Source organism: Cloeon dipterum, chromosome 3 (genome assembly GCF_949628265.1).
Source record: "Cloeon dipterum chromosome 3, ieCloDipt1.1, whole genome shotgun sequence".
Lineage (NCBI taxonomy): Eukaryota > Metazoa > Arthropoda > Insecta > Ephemeroptera > Baetidae > Cloeon > Cloeon dipterum.
Window position 1 is genome coordinate 1,284,924 of NC_088788.1, and position 19,220 is coordinate 1,304,143.

Below are 19,220 nucleotides of genomic sequence, written 5' to 3' on the forward strand. Positions count from 1 at the left end.
CTGCTTGGGAGAGACGAGCGAGAATAAGAGGCTTTCATGATAAACAGACGACGTGCTCCGATCCAAACATGGGAAATTTCCTTTTTATTGATTTGATAAGATATTTAACGAGAGTTGCTCGCTTTTCAATTGGATTCGCGTGCATTTCATAAATGAAACTAGAAGGATAAAGTCATAGAGAAGATCAATGGACCATCAATTCAACTCTATTAATCATGATTGAATTTTTTTAATTGGTAATTTTTTATAGGTACGTGTTTTTTATATTTTTTCTCATTGTAATTTTAATTTTCAGTCCCAAAAAATATTTTATTTCTCATTTACTGTATTTTATTGGGCAATAATGCAGTCAAACAAATTTAGAAAGCTGCTGCTGAGAGCGGAACTTTCCAAAATTTCCTCATCTCTAATGGAAAAGAATTAATGTTCACTCATTGTTGAAAAATAAAGCGAGCAGTACAAATAATAAGACAATAAAGAGGAGTGCGAGTGCTCGCTTTGGAGTGTTTGTGTGTGTGTGTGTGTGTGTGTGTGTGTGTACGTAATCTCAAGGTCCACGCCGAGTGAATACACACACGAAGTGTGGAGCAGCGTCTGGTCGAGCACTTAAAAGCGGCGGCCGCGCGCTTCCCTCACTTGGCAGCTCGAAGCCGCAGTGCGACTTGGACCATCGGCCTAGCAACATGGACGCAGCCACCTTTCCCGAAGACGTCGTGCAGGTGCTCAGGGAGGAGGGGCTGCTCAACCCCCGCGACCCTGAGACCCCGGTCGTCCGATTCGCTTACCCTGCCCAGCTGCAGGTATAATTTTTTTCAACAGGATTTTTAAATTAAAAAAAATTGTTCGAATCAAACGGTAAAAATTCAAATTCTTCGAATTTTCTCCAAAATTTCCAGCGCTTGACCTCATTTTCTAGGTAGATATCGATTTCTCTGGTCGAGATTTGTGTAACAACCTATTTTTTTAGTGAAATAAAATAGGATTTCAAATAAGGAGACAGTTTTGCAGCCACTATTATAAAAAATTTACAGCGCTTGAAGGATTTTCCAGGATTTTTCAGTACGAATCCTCTTTAAAGCTACTTGTTTTTCTATTTACTCGGCTCGCGGCAGAGTCAAGTTCATTGTCGCGACTTTTCACCGTACAGCACAGCACGCACTCGACTCAATTGTGTTTGTTCCCAGTTCCTACGTCACGCACTGTCGCGCTCGAGCAAAACACAGAAGTGCCATTTATTTATTTTGAACCGGCCAGAGCAGAGACTCTCTTCCTTGTTTCGCAATTATCACTTTCTTTTAAAATAAAATTAAACAGTTTTTTTTCAGTCCAGGAATCCCAGGAAATTGTTTTTTATTTTAACACTGCTCGGGAAAGTTTGAGAGATAAAAGTCACGTGGAAGTTTCCATTAAGTGCATTTCATGGGATAAAGCAGTGTTTATGTTTACTCTGAAATTTGTAATCTGCGTTGATCCTCTGCTCGGGTCGTTTCGAAACCAATAATTTATTACATATGCTGGAAAATTCCTTTTACATATAAAACCAGCTGCTCCACATTGCCTTGTTCGTTCACGTGCATAAATACGCACGTGTGCGTGGCACAATTCACCTGTTGCATAGTGTTCGAAGCCGCCAACCGATGGCGACACCGTGTACTTTCGTAATTAATTAAAATTTTAAATATTTTCGCTCTGATTTCAGACTTAATCCTGGTACTGTGTGTTCTTCACTAAATATTCTTTCTTTTAACGTGCTGAAAACCAAAATCGGTTCAGCCAATCGCCGTAGAATCGTGAAAAACTATTTTTTGAAATATTGAATCTTTTCCGACGTTTCTACGGCGAATGGCTGGACTGATTTTGGTTTTCAGCACGTCAAAAGAAAGAAAATTAAGTGAAGAATGCACAATTAGCACAATTGAGTCTAAAATTGTAGCAGAAAGTGCTTTAAAATTAAATTAATTACGAAAGTACACGGTGGCGCCATCTATTGGCGGCTTCGAACACTAATGGCTAATAAGCCTTGAGTTCTGTTTCTGCAGACGTGCGAGAGAAAAAGCGATAACCTCTCATATTCCAGCAGGAGCAGCAAATAAATGAACTTTTACACTCACGAAAGGCATTCCTCGTGCACATGCACATTCACGGCCGCTTATCTTTTTGTGGAATTGTATTTATTTTATATTTAATGGAAGGAAAAAAACCAGATCTCGATATACGGGCCGTGACCTTTCATTTGGTACTCAGACGGCGGGCAGCCAGCCAGCCGGATGTCTCGCCTCTACTGTGGAGAAATTTCAGAGGTTTATTTTGCACACGTGCGAATTCGCACCGAAGGTCGAATTCATGAGCCGCACGTCCGAATCACGTGAAAGAAAAGGTGATCAAGGTTTGACTGCTAATTGGACAGGACCGCATTTTATACACATTTTATTGAGATAAAGAAGAATAAAAGAGTTGTTGCGTAATCTTGCTTTGCTCATCGCGCTGCTGATGCTCTGGCATTGAACCCGCAATGAATGAGAAGATTTGCGCGAACAAAACGCTGCATGCAAGGAAGAAAGGAGCAAAGTGCACGCGGGATCAAAGGGTTATTCGATGACTTATGATAGTAAAATGTGTGTACCCAACCAACGCACCACGTGTCGTCTTAGAACTAACAAAAATAATAATAAAAATAAACGTCTGGAGGTCTATAAATATTTGACTGGTTATAGTCCAGCTTTTTTTATTTGTGTATCCGGTTTATTTTTAGGACAGTTTTTCGTCGTTTGACCCTCAGAGTTACGTTTATTTTGTTGAAAACTAAATAATTTAAAACTGAAGTTCAATTTAAAGAGGATTGATACTGAAAAATCCTTGAAAAATATTTTTAAATGGTGAGGAGTGTCTCCTTACTTGAAATCCTATTTCATTTTCAAATAATTTTCAATTGACACCATATTTTGTAACATATGCCTTTTCCCGCCAAAAGAATTGCATGTTAAATGCCTCTTGTAAGACGCTTGCAACTCTGCTACCGATGTTTGGAGCCTAATTTTGAAGCTAAAGAGTTGATTCAACGATTTGCAGTCGCAGAAATTAATCAAAAGTCGATTAAAACCGATTTAAAACACGGAAATAAGAAAATTCTTTGCCGGAAGAATCGTCGACGCTGATTGGCTGACTCAACACGCTTGTCAGCAGCTCCCGCGGTTGCCTAGCAACAGCTTAATTGTGTTGTGAATTGCGCGGGAGATGCTGACATGCGCGTTGTCAGCCAATCAGCGTCGGGATTTCTTCAAACAAAGAATTCTTGATGATTTCCGTCTTTTCTTTCGCAATTAAATAGGTTTAATGCAACTTCTCATTGTTTCTGTGCTTATAAATCAATATACCAACTCTTTAGCTGCAATTAGACAGCAAACAATGCATGAATTCATCCCTTATAATTCATTTGAAGCCAAAATTACAGAAGTAGCAGAGTAAATATTTGAGAAAAGTAGCGGAAAATGATGAGGAGTGTCTCCTTTTACTTGAAATTCTATTTTTTTCAAAACAAAGAGGTTTTCGCACAGATCTCGAACAGGGGAATCGAAATCTGCTAATAAGAAAATGTGCTCAAGCGCTGTAAAATTTGGAGAAAATTCGAAAATTTATTTGAATAAATTTACTGCCTTTTTTAAAAATGCATCAAGTTATTAAAATAATTTTTAATTGTCGCCCTGTATATCAATCCATTTTAAAATTAAATGATCCACAAACAGGAGGAAATCGACTTCTCGCTGGGCCAAAATGGCTGCACGGACGAGGAGCTGTTGTCCTTGGTGCGGCACACGATCCGGCGCAGCGTGGACACCGGCCATCCGCACTTCTACAACCAACTCTACGGCGGAACCGATCCCTACGGCCTGGCGGGCGCCTGGGTGAGCGAGGCGTGCAACACCAACCAGTACGATCAAATAATATTTAATCTAAAAATGTTTAAAAATTTATATTTTCATCAGGTACACGTTCGAGGTGGCTCCGACCTTTTCCCTGGCCGAGCATGCTGTTTTGCAGAGAGCCCTCGAGCTGTTCGGCTTCCCCAACGGAGACGGGATTTTCGCTCCTGGTTTGTGATATTTTTATTCCAGAAACAATATTTTTTTTAAATGTTTTTCTATCAAGGCGGGAGCATGTCCAACATGTACGGTCTTGTGCTGGCTCGCTACAGGATGTTCCCTGACGTCAAATTGGACGGTCTGGCCGGACTGCCTCCTTTGGTCGTTTTCACCTCGGAAGACGTGAGTGCTGTTAATATGGTTGTTTCTTTCAGGCCTTTTTAGTAAGGTCTCACGGCCATCCACTGAGGTTAATTCTGCAATGCTAATGCCTTGAAATTTTTATGGAAACCGCGAACACAACTGCATGCTCGCACATTTCTCAATTTTATTCATTAAAAGAACAAGTAGTTTTGTGTCAGCGGATTTTTTTTAAAAAATGTCAAAATGGTCGATGGGCCAATCTCAGGGTACAGTACCCTGAAAAAGGTCGTCAGGGTATTTCAGGTGAAAGTACTAGATAATACCTTTTATTTAAGACCTCTTGACTTAGGATCCATCAACCCGTCGAATTAATAGATAATTTTGACCTCCACAATCTCCGCATTAATGAGGAAAAAAATTAAAAATTAATTTTTCTATGGTACCTACCGACCTGAAACTTGATTTTATTTAATTAAGAGCCAATTTACGTCAACCAGGAGTAAAAAACGCCTAGAAATTCCAAGCGGAAGTTAAAAATCCCGAAAAATTGTCGCTCTCAATGTTAATAATATGCCAAATTTTAGGCTTCAAACCCTTATAACTCGGCTGTTTTTAAAGTTAATTTCAAAAATCCAGTGTCAAACGACGTGTATTAATAAAGCACATCACATCAGATAATTCGCAACCCTAAGCCATACCCTGACCCTGAGTCATACCTGAAAAAACGATTTTTCGATTTTGCACCACTTTTCGTCGCGTGCAAAACCTTTCTAGTCCCTCAATTTTTGAAATAAATGGACGAATTAAATTTCAAAATACGCGTAATTAAATTCCGTAGAGGCTCTGCTTTGTCGATTTTTTAATTTCAATCCTGAATTTTTTTCATCCTCTTCGGAAGGTTCTCAAGGTGTAAATTTTGACCATTGGCAGCCAATATCTCAGCCCTAATTATCAGATTTCAGATCTTTTTAAGCTTTTTTCTCAAATTTGAACTTTTAAACTAGAAAAAAATTCAAAAACCACGTTTTTTAGACCCTGTTGCTTCATTGCGCTGGCTGTCGCTGTGGCGCTGCTGTCTCGATCGTTCCGTCAAAAATAAATTAATTAATCTTCCTTCCTCGCAGGCGCATTACTCGACCCTGAAGGGCGCGCACTGGCTGGGCATCGGCACGCGCAACGTGGTGAAGGTGAAGACTGACGCGGCCGGCTGCATGGACCCCAAGCACCTGGAGCAGTGCATCATCAAAGCGACCCGCGAGAAGAAGAAGCCATTCGCCGTGGTGGCGACCGCAGGCACCACCGTGCTCGGATCCTTTGACCCGCTCAACCCGCTCGCTGACATCTGCCAGAAACACGGACTCTGGCTCCACGTCGACGTAAGCGATTTCGCGCCTTATCTCTCCGTCTGAACACACAAAAAAAAATGCTAACTGAGAAAGGACTTTTTTATAGGCTTGCTGGGGCGGCAGTCTCATTCTGTCCAGGAAGCATGCGTCTGTCCTTGAGGGAATTGACCGGTGCGTGTTATTTTCGGTCGTAATTTAAACGATCAATGTTGTTAATTTTTTTTCAGGGTGGACAGTGTCTCCTGGAATCCGCACAAAATGGTCGGCGCGCCGCTGCAGTGCTCCATGTTCCTCGTCAAACATGAAGTATGAAAATTTTATATTAAGATCGTATTTTACGACGTTTCTGAGCCCACCAATCGATTCCTGAGGGTCGAATTAGGTATAATTGGTGTTTTTTCCGACCAAAAAGTGCAGCGCGATGCGCGAACTATTTTCCCGCCAAAACAATTTGAACGTATTTGCGAGAAGTGCGCATGCGTGAGAGCTGGTTTGAGCACTTGCAGAGACGCCATTACAAATGACTTCTTTGTCAAGCTCTGACGCATGCGCACTTCTCGCATTCATAATGTTTCGGCGGGAAAAAAGTTCGCACGGTGCGCTCTGCACTTTTTTAACGGAAAAAATATCATTTTTACCTAATTCGACCCTCAGGAATCGATTGGTGAGCTCAGAATCTTCGTCAAAGACAGTCTTTAAATGTTAATACCAAAAATTTATTTTCCAGGGTCTTCTCCACCGTTCCAACTCGGCGTCAGCGACGTACCTGTTCCAGCAGGACAAGTTCTACGACGTGACCTACGACTCGGGCGACAAAAGCGTGCAGTGCGGTCGCAAGGTGGACGCCTACAAGCTGTGGCTGATGTGGCGCAAGCGTGGCGACGAGGGTCTTTCGCGTCTCGTGGACAACGCCGTCGACTGCGCGCAGTACTTTGCCAAAATCATTTCGGAGCGGCCCGGCTTTGAACTGGTGCTGCCCGAGTTCCAGTGCACCAACATCTGCTTCTGGTTCATTCCGTCCAGCATGCGCGACCAGACCAGAGACGAGGCCTGGTGGGATAAGTTGGCCAAGGTATTAATTCTTACTGATTTAAAAAAAATAAAAAACCTATTTAAGACTATAGGTGCAATTTAGTAGGCTTTAATATGTTATTCTCAATTATAAAAATGAAGCTTCGTGAGATAGAAGTGATTTTTTAGACTAATTCGGCAATTGAAAAATTAGCATTTTTGCCAACATTGTAATCGCCAAATCTCGGGTTTGAGCCAACAGAATTACAAAAACGGCACACCATTCGACTTGTCTCAACCTCCCCTAGATATTCGATGCATTTAGGGGGTGATCATCTACCCCCAACAACCCCAATTTGTCTAATTTTTATTCCTCCGTAGTAAAAATTGACTAGAAAAAATTTGAAATTTCTTATTCTGCGTATTTAGATTTTTATTTTGCACCCTCTAACTCCCTATAAATGGTAAAAGGTGTAGTTTAAGGTTAAGTTGTATATATTTGAGGGAGTTGTGATAGTGAATAAATTTGGCTGAAAGCGATTTTTATCGTTTTTGCAATGCATGGGGTGGAAGGGGATGAGGGTTGATCACCCTAAAAACCATTTGGCTGTCTAGGGAAGGTTGAGACAAGTCAAACGGTGGGTAGTTTTTACAATTCTGACTGTTTCAACCCAAGATTTGGCCTTCGCAACATTACCAAAAAATGAAATTTTCCATTTTTTTGCCAACATTGTGATCGCCATATCTCAAGCTTTGATGGTCAGAATTACAAAAACCGAACACCATTCGACTCGCCTTAACCTCCCCTAGATAGCCAATGGTGTTTGGGGTGGTTTGGAGGGTTGCTTTTAATTAATTTAAGAGGCCTTTGATCAGTGAGTAAATTTGCTGAAAGCGATTTTTCCGTAACTTCAAAGCACGGGGTGGAAGGGGGATGAGGGTTGATCACTCCCAAAACCCTTTGGCTCTCTAGGGGAGGTTAAGACGAGTCGAACGGTGTGCATTTTATGCAATTCTGTCAGTTAGAATCCGAGATTTAGAGGGTACAAAGTTGGCAAAAATGCAACAATTTGTGTTGAAAAAGCCAAAAGAAAGCGGATCTGCTACAAAGTTGCTAATTTACAGGTGGCTCCTTTGATGAAGGAGAGGATGGTGCTTCAGGGTGCGGTGATGTTGGGCTACCAGCCGATGGCGCACCGGGGCATGGTCAACTTTTTCCGCATGGTGACCACCTGCCAGCCGCCGCCGACGCGCGCCCAAATGGACTTTGTCATCGAGGAAATCGAGCGCCTCGGCGACGATCTTTGAATTTCGTTATCCCCAAATTTTAGAACTTAGAGAGCATTTATGTATTTAAGAGAAACATATTATATATATTACTAATAAAATCTATTTAAAAGTACAACATTTTTTACCAACCAGTTTTTTGAAGAAATATCAGATAGAGAAATTAAATAAAGGTGAGAGATATTTTTGTGTCGCTGCGGCAACAAGGCAAATCAAGTTAGTGACCCTTTTTTATAGGACAGACACAATAGCCGACAGGGATTTTATTATTTACGACTGCTGCTGCCGGGGGAAATGGGGGACATCAACAAGGGGTTTTCTTCTAGTTCCCTTTTGATCAGCGCGCACACAATGCCGCCGAGAGCGAGCGGGCGAAGCAGAATGATTGAAGACGCAGCGCAATGCTGGAGAGGGGAGCGTCGAAGAAAACACATACACAGTCACCGTGCGTGCGTGAGCTGTGCAATAGCGGCCGGCAGCTTCCTCAGCGAGCACTCGTCGGTCTCCTCGCGACGCGCGACCATCTGCCCTTTTCACCTGGACCAGTCCGGAATATATACAAACTACGAACGAACGCACCATTCTCGAAGCTCAAATTTGGTCGCTGGTGAGTTTTCTTTAGATTTGATTGTAATTTCGTGCAGAGTTAACGGCGAAATGCCGGAAATTATTTAGAATAGTGGCTGGAATTCGGAGTATTGGACGTATTTGGTGTAAAATGACGCCACTCTGAGCTCATGGCAATGGCATTCATTAATTTTTTTTTTTATTTCAAGGGGATTAAATTTCATCTTTGCTTCTTAATGAAAGAGGCCCCTTGTGCGGGGAAAAAATTAATTGAATTTTAGCGTTTAGCCAAAAATAATTAATTTCTTCCCTTTGAAAGAGTGGCTTAATCAAGATTAAAATAGATGAGACTCTTCTTGACCGCGGCGCACTCTTGACTTTTATTAAGAGCACAATTCGATTAAAAGCTAAGACGCATTTAACAAGCATGAATTAGTAAGATACGCCTTAATGTCCGGCGTGGGACGGGACGGGGAAAGTCGTCAATAAAAGACAGCCTCGGGCCGCCGCCGAGATGAGCAGATTTAAGTTTTTGAGCTTTGCCCTTTTGTCGCGCGCGGTGCAAAGTGGCATTTCGTCAAAACTATAGAGCAAATTGATAACATTTTGCATTTTTTACTGGTGTGAAATTAAAAAATAAATAATTTTAATTTCTTTCGTTGTGATTTATCCAAAAATTGTGACAAAAATCGTGGTTTACAATGCTCTTTCATAGTATTAAGAAAATTTCAAAAAGATAAAACGATTTTTTTATAATTTCTGTTTCCTAATTTAGATTTTGTGAGTTGTTATTTTTATCAAAGTTAGGAAAAGTGACGATATCCCCTCTCATTAATATTTATTCCACATTCAATATTAAATTGCGCAATCTGAACGCTGATGTCTAGACATTCCTCCTCTTCCGTTGAGTCTAAATCTCGTCGCTGCGTTCGTTCGTTCGTTCGCAATTAAGTGAGTGCGTGAATTTTTATTGCAAAAGGAAGCGGATGTGGCGAGCAGCTATGAAATCGAATTGCTGGCAATTTTTCTTGTTCTCGTTCTGAGAGAGGCCATCGAGTCGAGAGTGGCCTAAATGAAATCAATGGAGCGCCCTGTTCTCTCACTGCTCTCTGCTCTCTCCCTCTGGCCGAGAGTGTAATTTACACGGCCGCTGCGTGTAATCACTTCAGCCTGCTCTCCTATCATGTCTGCCAACAATTTTGCTATACACGGCTCTTGTTGCACACTTCAAAAGGCTTTTAAAGTAAAAGCTCGAAGGAAAATTTGTGGCAGCCTCATCTAAAAATTAGGAAAAAGCTAAAAAATGCCACGATTTGTCGCTTTAAATTTGTGAGAAAATTAAAATGTGATCACGACTTATTTCACAATTTAGGCCCTGATTTAACTGCATTTTGGCAACGAATATTTTCCTGGATTCGTTGGTCACTGAAATTTTGCCTCAATCTTGAAAGGAAAAAAATTGGAGGAAAATTATTTTTAAAAATTTGCCTTCTAGGTAAAGATAGCAATCAATTTTTGGGTTATGCGGTTTTGATTTCTATTAAGTTTTCCAATCAGAACTTTTTCCTTCCTGTGGGTTGGACAAATTTTTAATCACAAACTGATAGCCTGATAGCAAACCGCAAACCTGAATTAAAACTGTCTCTGACGAAATTTCTGAGAGGTCGAATTAGGTAAAGTGGATATTTTTTCCGAGAAAAACGTCCAATGCGACGTGCGAACTTTTTTCCCGCCAAAACGGTCTCTTTACAAGTGGTCAAACCAGCTCTGACGCATGCGCACTTCACGCATTTACATTCATATTGTTTTGGCGGGAAAAAAATTCGCACGTCGCGCTCGACATTTTGGTCAGAAAAACATCCATTTTACCTAAATCGACCCTCAGGAATCGATTGGTGAGCTCAGAAACTTCGTCAAAGACGTTATTCAACTGAAAAATTCGGTAAATGTGGGCGTGGTTCCTAGGAACTTTTAAGAATGAGGCGTGGCACGCGTTGCAAAGCTCGGCGTAATCGTAAAATTGTGAGAATAATCGATGGAATTTTGGGAATGGAGGGCGTGTTTTCCGGAGAACGGAAAAGGAGGCGTGGCATGAAAAACATTTAACGATTTTACTGAGAAAACTGTGGAATCTCGAATAGGGGGCGTGAATTTTAGGAAAATTACAAAAGATGTCTTGGAACGTGTCACAAAGAGCGGGAAAATAAACGAACTCGACTGAGAATTCACTGAAAATTTCGTTATGGGGGCGTGGTTTTCCGGAAAATTTAAATTGGAGGCTTAGCATGCGTTGGAAAGTGCAGGAAATCAGTAAAATTTTTAAATTTAACTCAAAAATGGCGGGAATTTAGAAATGAAAGCGTGTTTCTCAGGAACTTTAATGAAGTGGCGATTTGCGCAGAGCGCAGGAAAATCGTAAAATTGGCATTTGAACAGCATCTTTGAATAAATCAAACTCAATTCGACCTTTAAAAATCGATTACTGTGCTCAGAAACTTCAGCAAAGACATGTAGCAGTCTTTAAATCTTTTTAAATGGCTTTAATAACAAATTTTTATTTAAAAAGTGGAATTTTTCACGAGCAAAGTTTTAGTAATCATGTTTGGTTACACGGCATGAGGGATATAGTTTGTTTTTGTTGGTGGTCCATCACATCACGCAGCTGCAAAAAGGCGTCTCTGCATGGAAAAGGAAACGTGAATTATTTTGGGCGCATCGCCCTCGGCCGTGATTTATTTTCAAAATTTTATGGCCGGCTCGCATATTCCAGCCGCAGCGCAGAGCGAGTGACAAAATATTTTAAAACGGCCGCCGAACCAAAACACGCATAACCACATGGTATAAATTCATTCATTTGTGTTCTGTTTTTGCAAAATGTTTTTGTATATGTGTTTCAGACAGCATGTAAAGCACGTTCGGCGGAAGAGGAACAAAACCAAATTCTTTCCCACGAACATGAATAATTCCACCCTGGAGCTGTTCTACCCGAAGGAAGCGTCCATTTTCGCTTCAGTTTGCGCCGCCCTCTTCGCAATCATCGGAGTCGCAGGTAATTTTATCAAATACTCAAATAGATTTTATGGAAAACGAGTGTGAGTGTTTCTAAAATTAAAATTTACATTTACTCGTCTCGGGCGGCGCGCGTGACTAACACTCGGACTGTTAAGTGAGACGCTCTCTAGTCATCGGCGTTTTAATTTTCTTTTTTGCCCGGCGTGACTTAAGTGAGCGCGAGACTACTTAAAACACACACACACGCATCCAGCATCCAGAGCAGACGCCACGCGGTCCTTGAAAAAACATGTGAGAAAAACATGATAACAGCAACGGGGGCTGGTTTGCGATCTAAATTGTTTCCCGCCGGAAAAATTATTTTTTTTGCGGTTAAATCGGATAGCTTGACAAATTCGCCCATTTAGAAGCTGCGCAGTAAGCTTATGTGCATCTTACGCATGCGCAGTATGTTCAGATCGCTTGTAAATCTCACAGGGAGGCTGAAACTCATCTCTGCGCATGCGTGACCCAAATCAAAACCTTCTGCGCAGTCGCAATTCCCACCGGGGGCAGAGTGGCGATCTGAGTGGGTTTCCCGCCGGTCAGAATTCAAAATGGCGTCGAAATAATGGAGGCCAATCAGGAGACAGTCCAGCGGGCAATCAAAAGCGTCAAAAAAGGGGGCGTGCCGACCTAATTACTTCATTCCCGCGTATTTTGTTAAATTTCCATTAGCCTGATGTGCCATCTAACGGATGATTCGCCAATTACCACGCTAATCAGCTGTTTCTAAATAAATAACAACAAAAATATTCAAATTTCCCGCCGTACTCCGTACTCTACCAGACGCCATGTCTGCGCGTCGCGTGAATCCGGGCCCCGTTTGATAACAGAAAGGCAGACTTGTCCGTTTTATTTTAGTGATCTGCTCACTCTGCGTTTTTCAGGCAATTTGGTTACCGTGGTGGCCCTTCTGCGCAGTTCCAAACTGCGGCAGCACGCGACCACGGCCTTCGTGGTGAGTCTGTGCTTCTCCGACCTGCTCTTCTGCGCCATCAACCTGCCGATGACCGCCGCGCGCTTTTGGCACCGCGGCTGGGTCTTCGGCGACACCCTCTGCAGGCTCTTCCCTTTCTTCTTTTACGGCAATGTCGCCGTCTCCCTCCTCAGCATGGTCGCAATCACCATCAACAGGTGAGAAAAAATATATTTCTCGAGGGGAAATTTCTCGTAAGGTTAGATTTAATTTAATAGTGCAGAAAAAATTAATAAAACTTGTCTTCAAATTTTCGAAAGTTCAAAATCAAGTTGAACAATAAATATAGGAGGTATTTTTTTAATTTTAAATATTTAAACCTTTTCCTTTATGACATAAATTTTTGGAAATAAAACGCAAATGCGATGCATTGGGTTTTTTCCCGGAAAAAATGCTCGTTTTTGTGTCCTCGAAATAACTCTCTAATTTTCCGAAGGTACATCCTGATCGCTTGCAACGGAATGTACGATTTGTTTTACTCGCGTTGGTGCATCGTGCTGCAGATCGTGTTCGCGTGGGCGTTCAGCTTTTCGATAATGGTGCCGCCGCTGGTGGACGCGTGGGGCACCCTGGGCTACCACGCTCCCACCTTCTCCTGCACCATCCTGCGCAAGGACGGCGGCTCGCCCAAGAAGTTCCTCTTCGTCTTCGGCTTCTTGCTGCCGTGCGTCGTCATCATCCTCTCCTACGGATGCATCTACTCCAAGGTCAAATGCAGCAGGAAAAAACTGCAGGCGCACAAGTGAGTTTCCTTAATTTGATCAGAGAATATTTAAAGACGGTCTGTGACGAAGTTTCTGAGCCCACCAATCGATTCCTGAGGGTCGAATTAGGTAAAGTGGACGTTTTTTCCGAGAAAAACGTCCAACGCGATGTGCGAACTTTTTTTCCCGCCAAAACAACATATGCGAGAAGTGCGCATGGCGCATGCGTGAGAGCTGGTTTGAGCACTTGTAGAGAGACCGCAGCTGTACGAATGAATTCTTTGTCATATCTAGCCACGAATGACGCATGCGCACTTCTCGCTTTCTTATTGTTTTGGCGGGAAAAAAGTTCGCACGTCGCTCTGCACTTTTTTAACGGAAAAAACATCCCCCATACCTAATTCGACCCTCAGGAATCGATTGGTGGGCTCAAAAGCTTCGTAAAATACGGTCTTTAGAGAAAAAAATATGTTTCTGACCGTAAGAAATGTATAGATTTATGTTAAAAATGCAACGGCGGCAGTTTAAAATGGAATATTGACATTTGACACCTTTCATGCTATATTTCTTGCACGTGTTCGATAAAATAACAGTATAATAATTCTTTCTCTTGTCCCCAGTCCGATCTGCAAAGAGCAGCGCGCGAAAAAGGTGCCCAGTCAGCAGCAGTCGCAGCAGAAACGCGACGACATTCGTCTCACGAGAATGATGCTGACCATCTTCTGCTGCTTTTTGCTCTGCTTCTTGCCCCTGATGATTGTCAACGTCGCCGACGATGCAGTAAGCTTTTATTTTAGAACTGCAGTGTATACCGAAGGCACAAACAAAGTAGCACCTTCCTAGAAAAGACCTCAATCACTCAAAAGTCTACTCTTACGTGGCTTTGTAATTTTTTTTAATTTCTGGATTGGCATTTTACTCAAATTAAATTTACGAGTAGATTTTATATAAATAAATAAGGTAAATTCATGCTGAAATTCACACCATTGATCAGACTTGATTAAATAAAAAGTTTAATAAAAATGGCGGGAATTTTCGAGACATTTTTGGCGAATTTTGAGAAAATATTGTTTTAATTCATTTTGGGTTGGTTTGATTTTAAAATTAAAGTATGCGTTGAACTCCTCTTATCAAGCCCGATCGATTGAACCCTAAATTCGAGGTCATAGGTCAAGGTCAAAGGTCATTAAGGGTCATTTTTGATAATTTTCGGGTGTTTTGGGGGATTTTGGGAATTTTATAAGTCCGAAACGCCCCAAAAATGTGGTCTCTGGGTCCGTATGAGCTTGTGTGAAAATGTCAAGGTGGTTTTTGGCTTCATTTTTGAGAAATTTAATTTTAAATTTCAAAAAACCCAAATTTTTCAATTTTTACTAATGTTTGAAATTCCAAATCTTGGATTCCAACCATCAGAAATGCCTAAACTACCCACCATTTGACTTTTATTGACCTGCCCTAATTAGTTAAATATATTTTAGGGTGCTCACCCCATCCCCTGTTGAATATAAAATAAATTAAAACCTCTCTAAGATGAACTAGCAATTTAATTCACATTTTCAGATCAGGAAGCCGATATTGCACATGCTGGCATCGATTTTGGCGTGGGCGTCGAGCGTGATCAACCCTTTCATCTACGCGGTGAGCAACCGGCAGTACCGGCAAGCGTACCGGGCGCTGCTGTGCCCGTGGAAAAGAGTCGGACCGCCGGGCCACACGCAACAGCGGCGCAGCTCGCGCTCCGACTCGCGGAAAACGTGCGTCTCTGAGATGCTGCCGCACTTCAACGCCGCCGCGGATAAAGTCAAAATCCAGTCGGTCGACCTAAACCAAAGATGAAAAATCAAAGATTTAGAGTTTTAGTTTTATCTGTTGATCTCTATGTGTAATCGCAATATATGTTTTTGTGCCATTCTTGAAATTAAAAGTAGGAAAAAAATATCTAACTTAGAATAAATATCGCAGCTGTTCAGGTTATGAAAATTGTAAATAGATGTAATTTGTTTTTATCATCGACTATATCTTGCAGACCAGAGACGATTTGCAAATATTTTAAGGTATAGAATATGTAATTTGTGCTTATTATAGCTTATTTGCATAATCAACTATGCACGCCAAATATTAATCATATCAAAAGTACTGCAAGCTTATATATAAGCCTATAATAAACGAAAGCTTTATACCAGTGAAAATTATTTGCTTTTTTATTAAAATGATAAAAAAGTAAAAAAGTGAAAATTTAAAATATTCTCTCATTTGTCCGCTCAAGGGATGGATAGGGGTTGGGGGTGAGCACCCTTAAAACCTTTCAGATCATTAGAGGAGGTCAAGCCAAGTCGAATGGTGGGTAGTTTTTGCATTTCTGACAATTAGAGACAGAGATTTGGAGTTAGCAAAACTTGCAATAACACAAATTTTTTCGACTTTTTGGTATTTTGCAATCTCCAAATCTCGAGTTCTAAGCATCAGAATTGCAAAAACTACCCATCGTTAGACTCGTCTTGACCTCCTCTGACCAACTGAAGGGTTTAGGGGGTGTCTACTCTCCTGCCCCGGTCGCTAAAATATTTTTAAAACTGCGGAAAATGCTTTTGAGTACATTTTTACTACAGCAAAATTACCAAGCTGTTGAAAAGGGATTAGAATTAGCACCTCCTAAACACTTTGGCTGTTTAGTGGGGGTTAAGACAAGTCTAACGGGGGTATTTTTTGTAATTCTGGTAGTTAGAACTCGAGATTTGGAATTGCGAAAGTAACAAAATTGGAATATTTTATATTTTTCGTGTTTTTTGGGTTTTTTGCACCTCTAGATCTCGGGTTCTAAGCATCAGAACTACAAAAACTACCCACCATTAGACACATCTTAATCTACCCTAAATAGTTAAAGGGTTTAAGGGGCGATAATCCTCCACCCTTCTCAACCCCCTTGGAAAAAATATCGCAGCAAAATGAACTCTAAAGCATTTATCCTTGGGGATGATTTAAAATATTTTAACAATTAGAGGGCGGGATGAAGCACCCCAAAAACCCTTTAGCTGGTTGAGGAAGGTCAATACGAGCTCAACGGTGGGTATTTTTTTTTAATTCTGTTGGTTAGAATCCGAGATTTGGCGATTTAAACATTTGCAAAAATTGTAAAATTAGGGTTTTTCGAAATTTAAAATTAAATTTCTCAAAACTGAAGCCAAAATCCACCTTGAAATTTTTACAAAGGGTCACACGGACCCTAAAACCACTTTTTAGGGGCGTTTCGGAATTTTTAAAATCTAAAAAAACCACCCGACAATTCATTCGATCGGGCTTGACGAGAGGAATATAAAGAACACACATTAACTTTCAAATAGCAACAACTGTAAATAAATTATTACACTCCAACATTCGCCAAAATGTTCCATAAAAATTTATAATTATTTTATGTATAACCTTTAGGGTTGAAACTGATCTAAGAATTGTATTTCATCACGTTATGTTGACATCGCCAAAGCTGTAGAAGGATTTACCGCATAACTACCGAATATTTTTGTTTCATTAGAAGCATGCCATGAATTTCCGCTCGAATGCCCTCGGCCTCATTAAATGCAGAGCGGGTGGTGAGGGGGCGCGCACCCACACCTGTCCCACTCCCCCTTCGCAGTCAGCACGCACCCGACCGATACGACCTGCTGGCTTCCTGAGTTACTCGGGACGAAAATGTCGACCATCCGAGTGGTCGACGTCGAGCGGTCGCCGATTCGCGTCATGATGCAGGCCGAGGCTGTGCCGGACCGCACGCTGGCCTGCTTTCCTGTGGCCTTCAGGAACGATGCGTCTCCTTATTCCGGCCAGAAGGACTTTAGCAAAGAGGTGCGCGCGGCGTGCCGCGACATCCACCGCCTACCACGCTTGGCCAAAGTCGTCTTCATCGGCGACTGCGGCGTCGGCAAAACCTGCCTCATCAACAGGTAAATCTGAATTAATTTGTTTTAAATTTAATCGTTTGCCTAACAATAATTTTTATCCCTTTGGTAAAATATTTTTAAACCCTACTAATTATTCCCAAACTGTACGTCATGTCAAATTCTTCTTATAAAACTTCAAAGAAGCCAAAAACTCCATCCTCCTTCTTAATGTGACTTTCCTACCCCTTTCAACCCCCTGTTAATAACCATTTTCCAGATTTTGCAAGCGAATCTTCGACTGCAATTACAAGATGACGATCGGCGTGGACTTTGAGGTGGAACGTTTCGACATAATTGGAGTTCCATTCAGCCTTCAAATGCAAGTCAAAACTTTTTAAACCTGATTTTATTTATTTATTTATTTATTTTTCGCGCAGGTGGGACACGGCTGGCCAGGAGAGGTTCCGCTCCATCGCCACCTCTTACTACAGGGGAGCCAACGGTGCGCGTTCGCATTCAATTTAACCGAGTTGAAATCATTTAAAAGTCCCGTTTCAGCTCTGGTATTGGTTTTCGACATGACCGACCTTGAAACTCTTAAGAACAGCCGCCAGTGGATGAACGAGGCCATGGCTGCAAACTGGCATGGACCAAAACCACTTGTTTTTCTAGTCGGAACAAAAAAGGACTTGCTATTAAAAACGGTAAATACAAATAAATACAGTTTTTATTCATTTCTTTCGTAAAAGCTGAATTATTGATTTCAAAGTTCGTCCTTGACGTAGTTTCTGAGCACACCAATCGATTCCTGAGGGTCGAATTAGGTAAATTGGGCGTTTTTCTGACCAAAAAGTGCAAAAAACTTTTTTCCCGCCAAAACAATATGAATGCGAGAAGTGCGCATGCGTCAGAACTAGTTTGAGCACTTGCAGACGAGACTGCCTGTACGAATGACTTCTTTGTCAGATCCAGCCAGCTCTCACGCATGCGCACTACTCGCATTCATATTGTTTTGGCGGGAAAAAAAGTTTTTTGAACTTTTTGGTCAGAAAAAACGCCCACTTTACCTAATTCGACCCTCAGGAATCGATTGGTGTGCTCGGAAACCTCGTCAAAGACGCGGTCTTTTAAGTAGGCATTCATTTTCAAAAGGAAACAATAGTCAAGGGTCGTTGACAGCTCTTTTTACTCGCTCCAGATGGGGCATAAAATACGGCTCTCCTGCCATTGTTGTCTTTATTTTAACGTCAAGATAATGTTACAAAGGACAAAATGCAACACACACCACACGTGTAGGGCAGATGTGATTTTTTTTTGTTCCGCATTTTAGGAGCCATCTATAAAGTTGGTGGAGGCGAAGGCGGCGCAAATGTCTCGAGAGCTGGGCGCCGAGTTGTGGCTTTTGTCTTCCTGTACAGGTGACAATGTGCTCGACTTCTTCTTCCGATTGGCCGCCCTCAACTTCGACAGATCCATTTCGAGGGAACTCGAAATGATTACCGCCAGGGAGACAAAATTTGGCTTCGATTTAGTCAGTACGTTTGATCCAAAAAGTGCATTGCTGGGGAAATTTAATTTATTTATTTTTAATTCAGGTCCAAAGAGGCTGGAGAAACCAAAGCCGACGACAAGCAGGAGCTCGAACAACTGCTGTTGAATTTGAGAATGTGACCAATTGATTTAAAAGGTGCAAGAACAAAATAAAATAATTAAGTAGGCACGAGAAAATTTTTGTATTAATTACAACCCTCTAAAATCAATAAAAATCTACCCTAAAAATCCTTTGGCTGTCTAGGGGAGGTTAAGACGAGTCGAATGAAGTGCGGTTTTTGTAATTCTGACTGTTAGAGCTTGAGATATGGCAATTTAAAAGTTGGCAAAAAAAATGAAAAATTTAATTTTTTGGTAATATTGCGAAGGCCAAATCTCGGGTTCTAACTATCAGAATTGTAAAAACTACCCACAGTTCGACTCATCTCAACCTCCCCTAGACAGCAAATGGGATTTGGGGGTGATCAACCCTCATCCCCCTTCAACCCCGTGCATTGAAGTAACGAGAAAAATCACTTTCGGCAAAACTTTTATTTGATCCCAACCTTTTAAAATTTATACAAATCAACCCTAAACTACCCCTTTTACCATTTATAGAAAGTTTAATGTGTAAATATAAAAATCTA

At 41.4% G+C, this 19,220-nt stretch overlaps 3 protein-coding genes across 3 annotated transcripts; all 3 read left to right on the forward strand.

Moving 5' to 3' along the window:
- The first annotated feature begins 624 nt into the window (after nt 1-624).
- On the forward strand, nt 625-7,985 carry LOC135941459 (cysteine sulfinic acid decarboxylase-like). The gene is made up of 9 exons (XM_065487011.1): nt 625-800; nt 3,744-3,928; nt 3,984-4,090; nt 4,147-4,262; nt 5,348-5,599; nt 5,676-5,740; nt 5,797-5,875; nt 6,297-6,641; nt 7,706-7,985. Exons 1-9 carry the CDS (start codon nt 684-686, stop codon nt 7,886-7,888), a joined length of 1,449 nt encoding a protein of 482 aa, XP_065343083.1. The 5' UTR covers nt 625-683; the 3' UTR covers nt 7,889-7,985.
- A 351-nt stretch (nt 7,986-8,336) lies between these two features.
- On the forward strand, nt 8,337-15,159 carry Tre1 (Trapped in endoderm 1). The gene is made up of 6 exons (XM_065485210.1): nt 8,337-8,474; nt 11,332-11,483; nt 12,376-12,622; nt 12,901-13,206; nt 13,789-13,948; nt 14,729-15,159. Exons 2-6 carry the CDS (start codon nt 11,390-11,392, stop codon nt 15,002-15,004), a joined length of 1,083 nt encoding a protein of 360 aa, XP_065341282.1. The 5' UTR covers nt 8,337-8,474; nt 11,332-11,389; the 3' UTR covers nt 15,005-15,159.
- Nucleotides 15,160-16,649: 1,490 nt separating this feature from the next.
- Nucleotides 16,650-18,767, forward strand: LOC135940360 (ras-related protein Rab-34-like). The gene is made up of 6 exons (XM_065485204.1): nt 16,650-17,106; nt 17,321-17,422; nt 17,481-17,545; nt 17,602-17,747; nt 18,374-18,578; nt 18,639-18,767. The coding sequence occupies exons 1-6, from the start codon at nt 16,856-16,858 to the stop codon at nt 18,698-18,700; spliced, it is 831 nt and encodes a 276-aa protein (XP_065341276.1). The 5' UTR covers nt 16,650-16,855; the 3' UTR covers nt 18,701-18,767.
- The last annotated feature ends 453 nt before the right edge of the window (nt 18,768-19,220 follow it).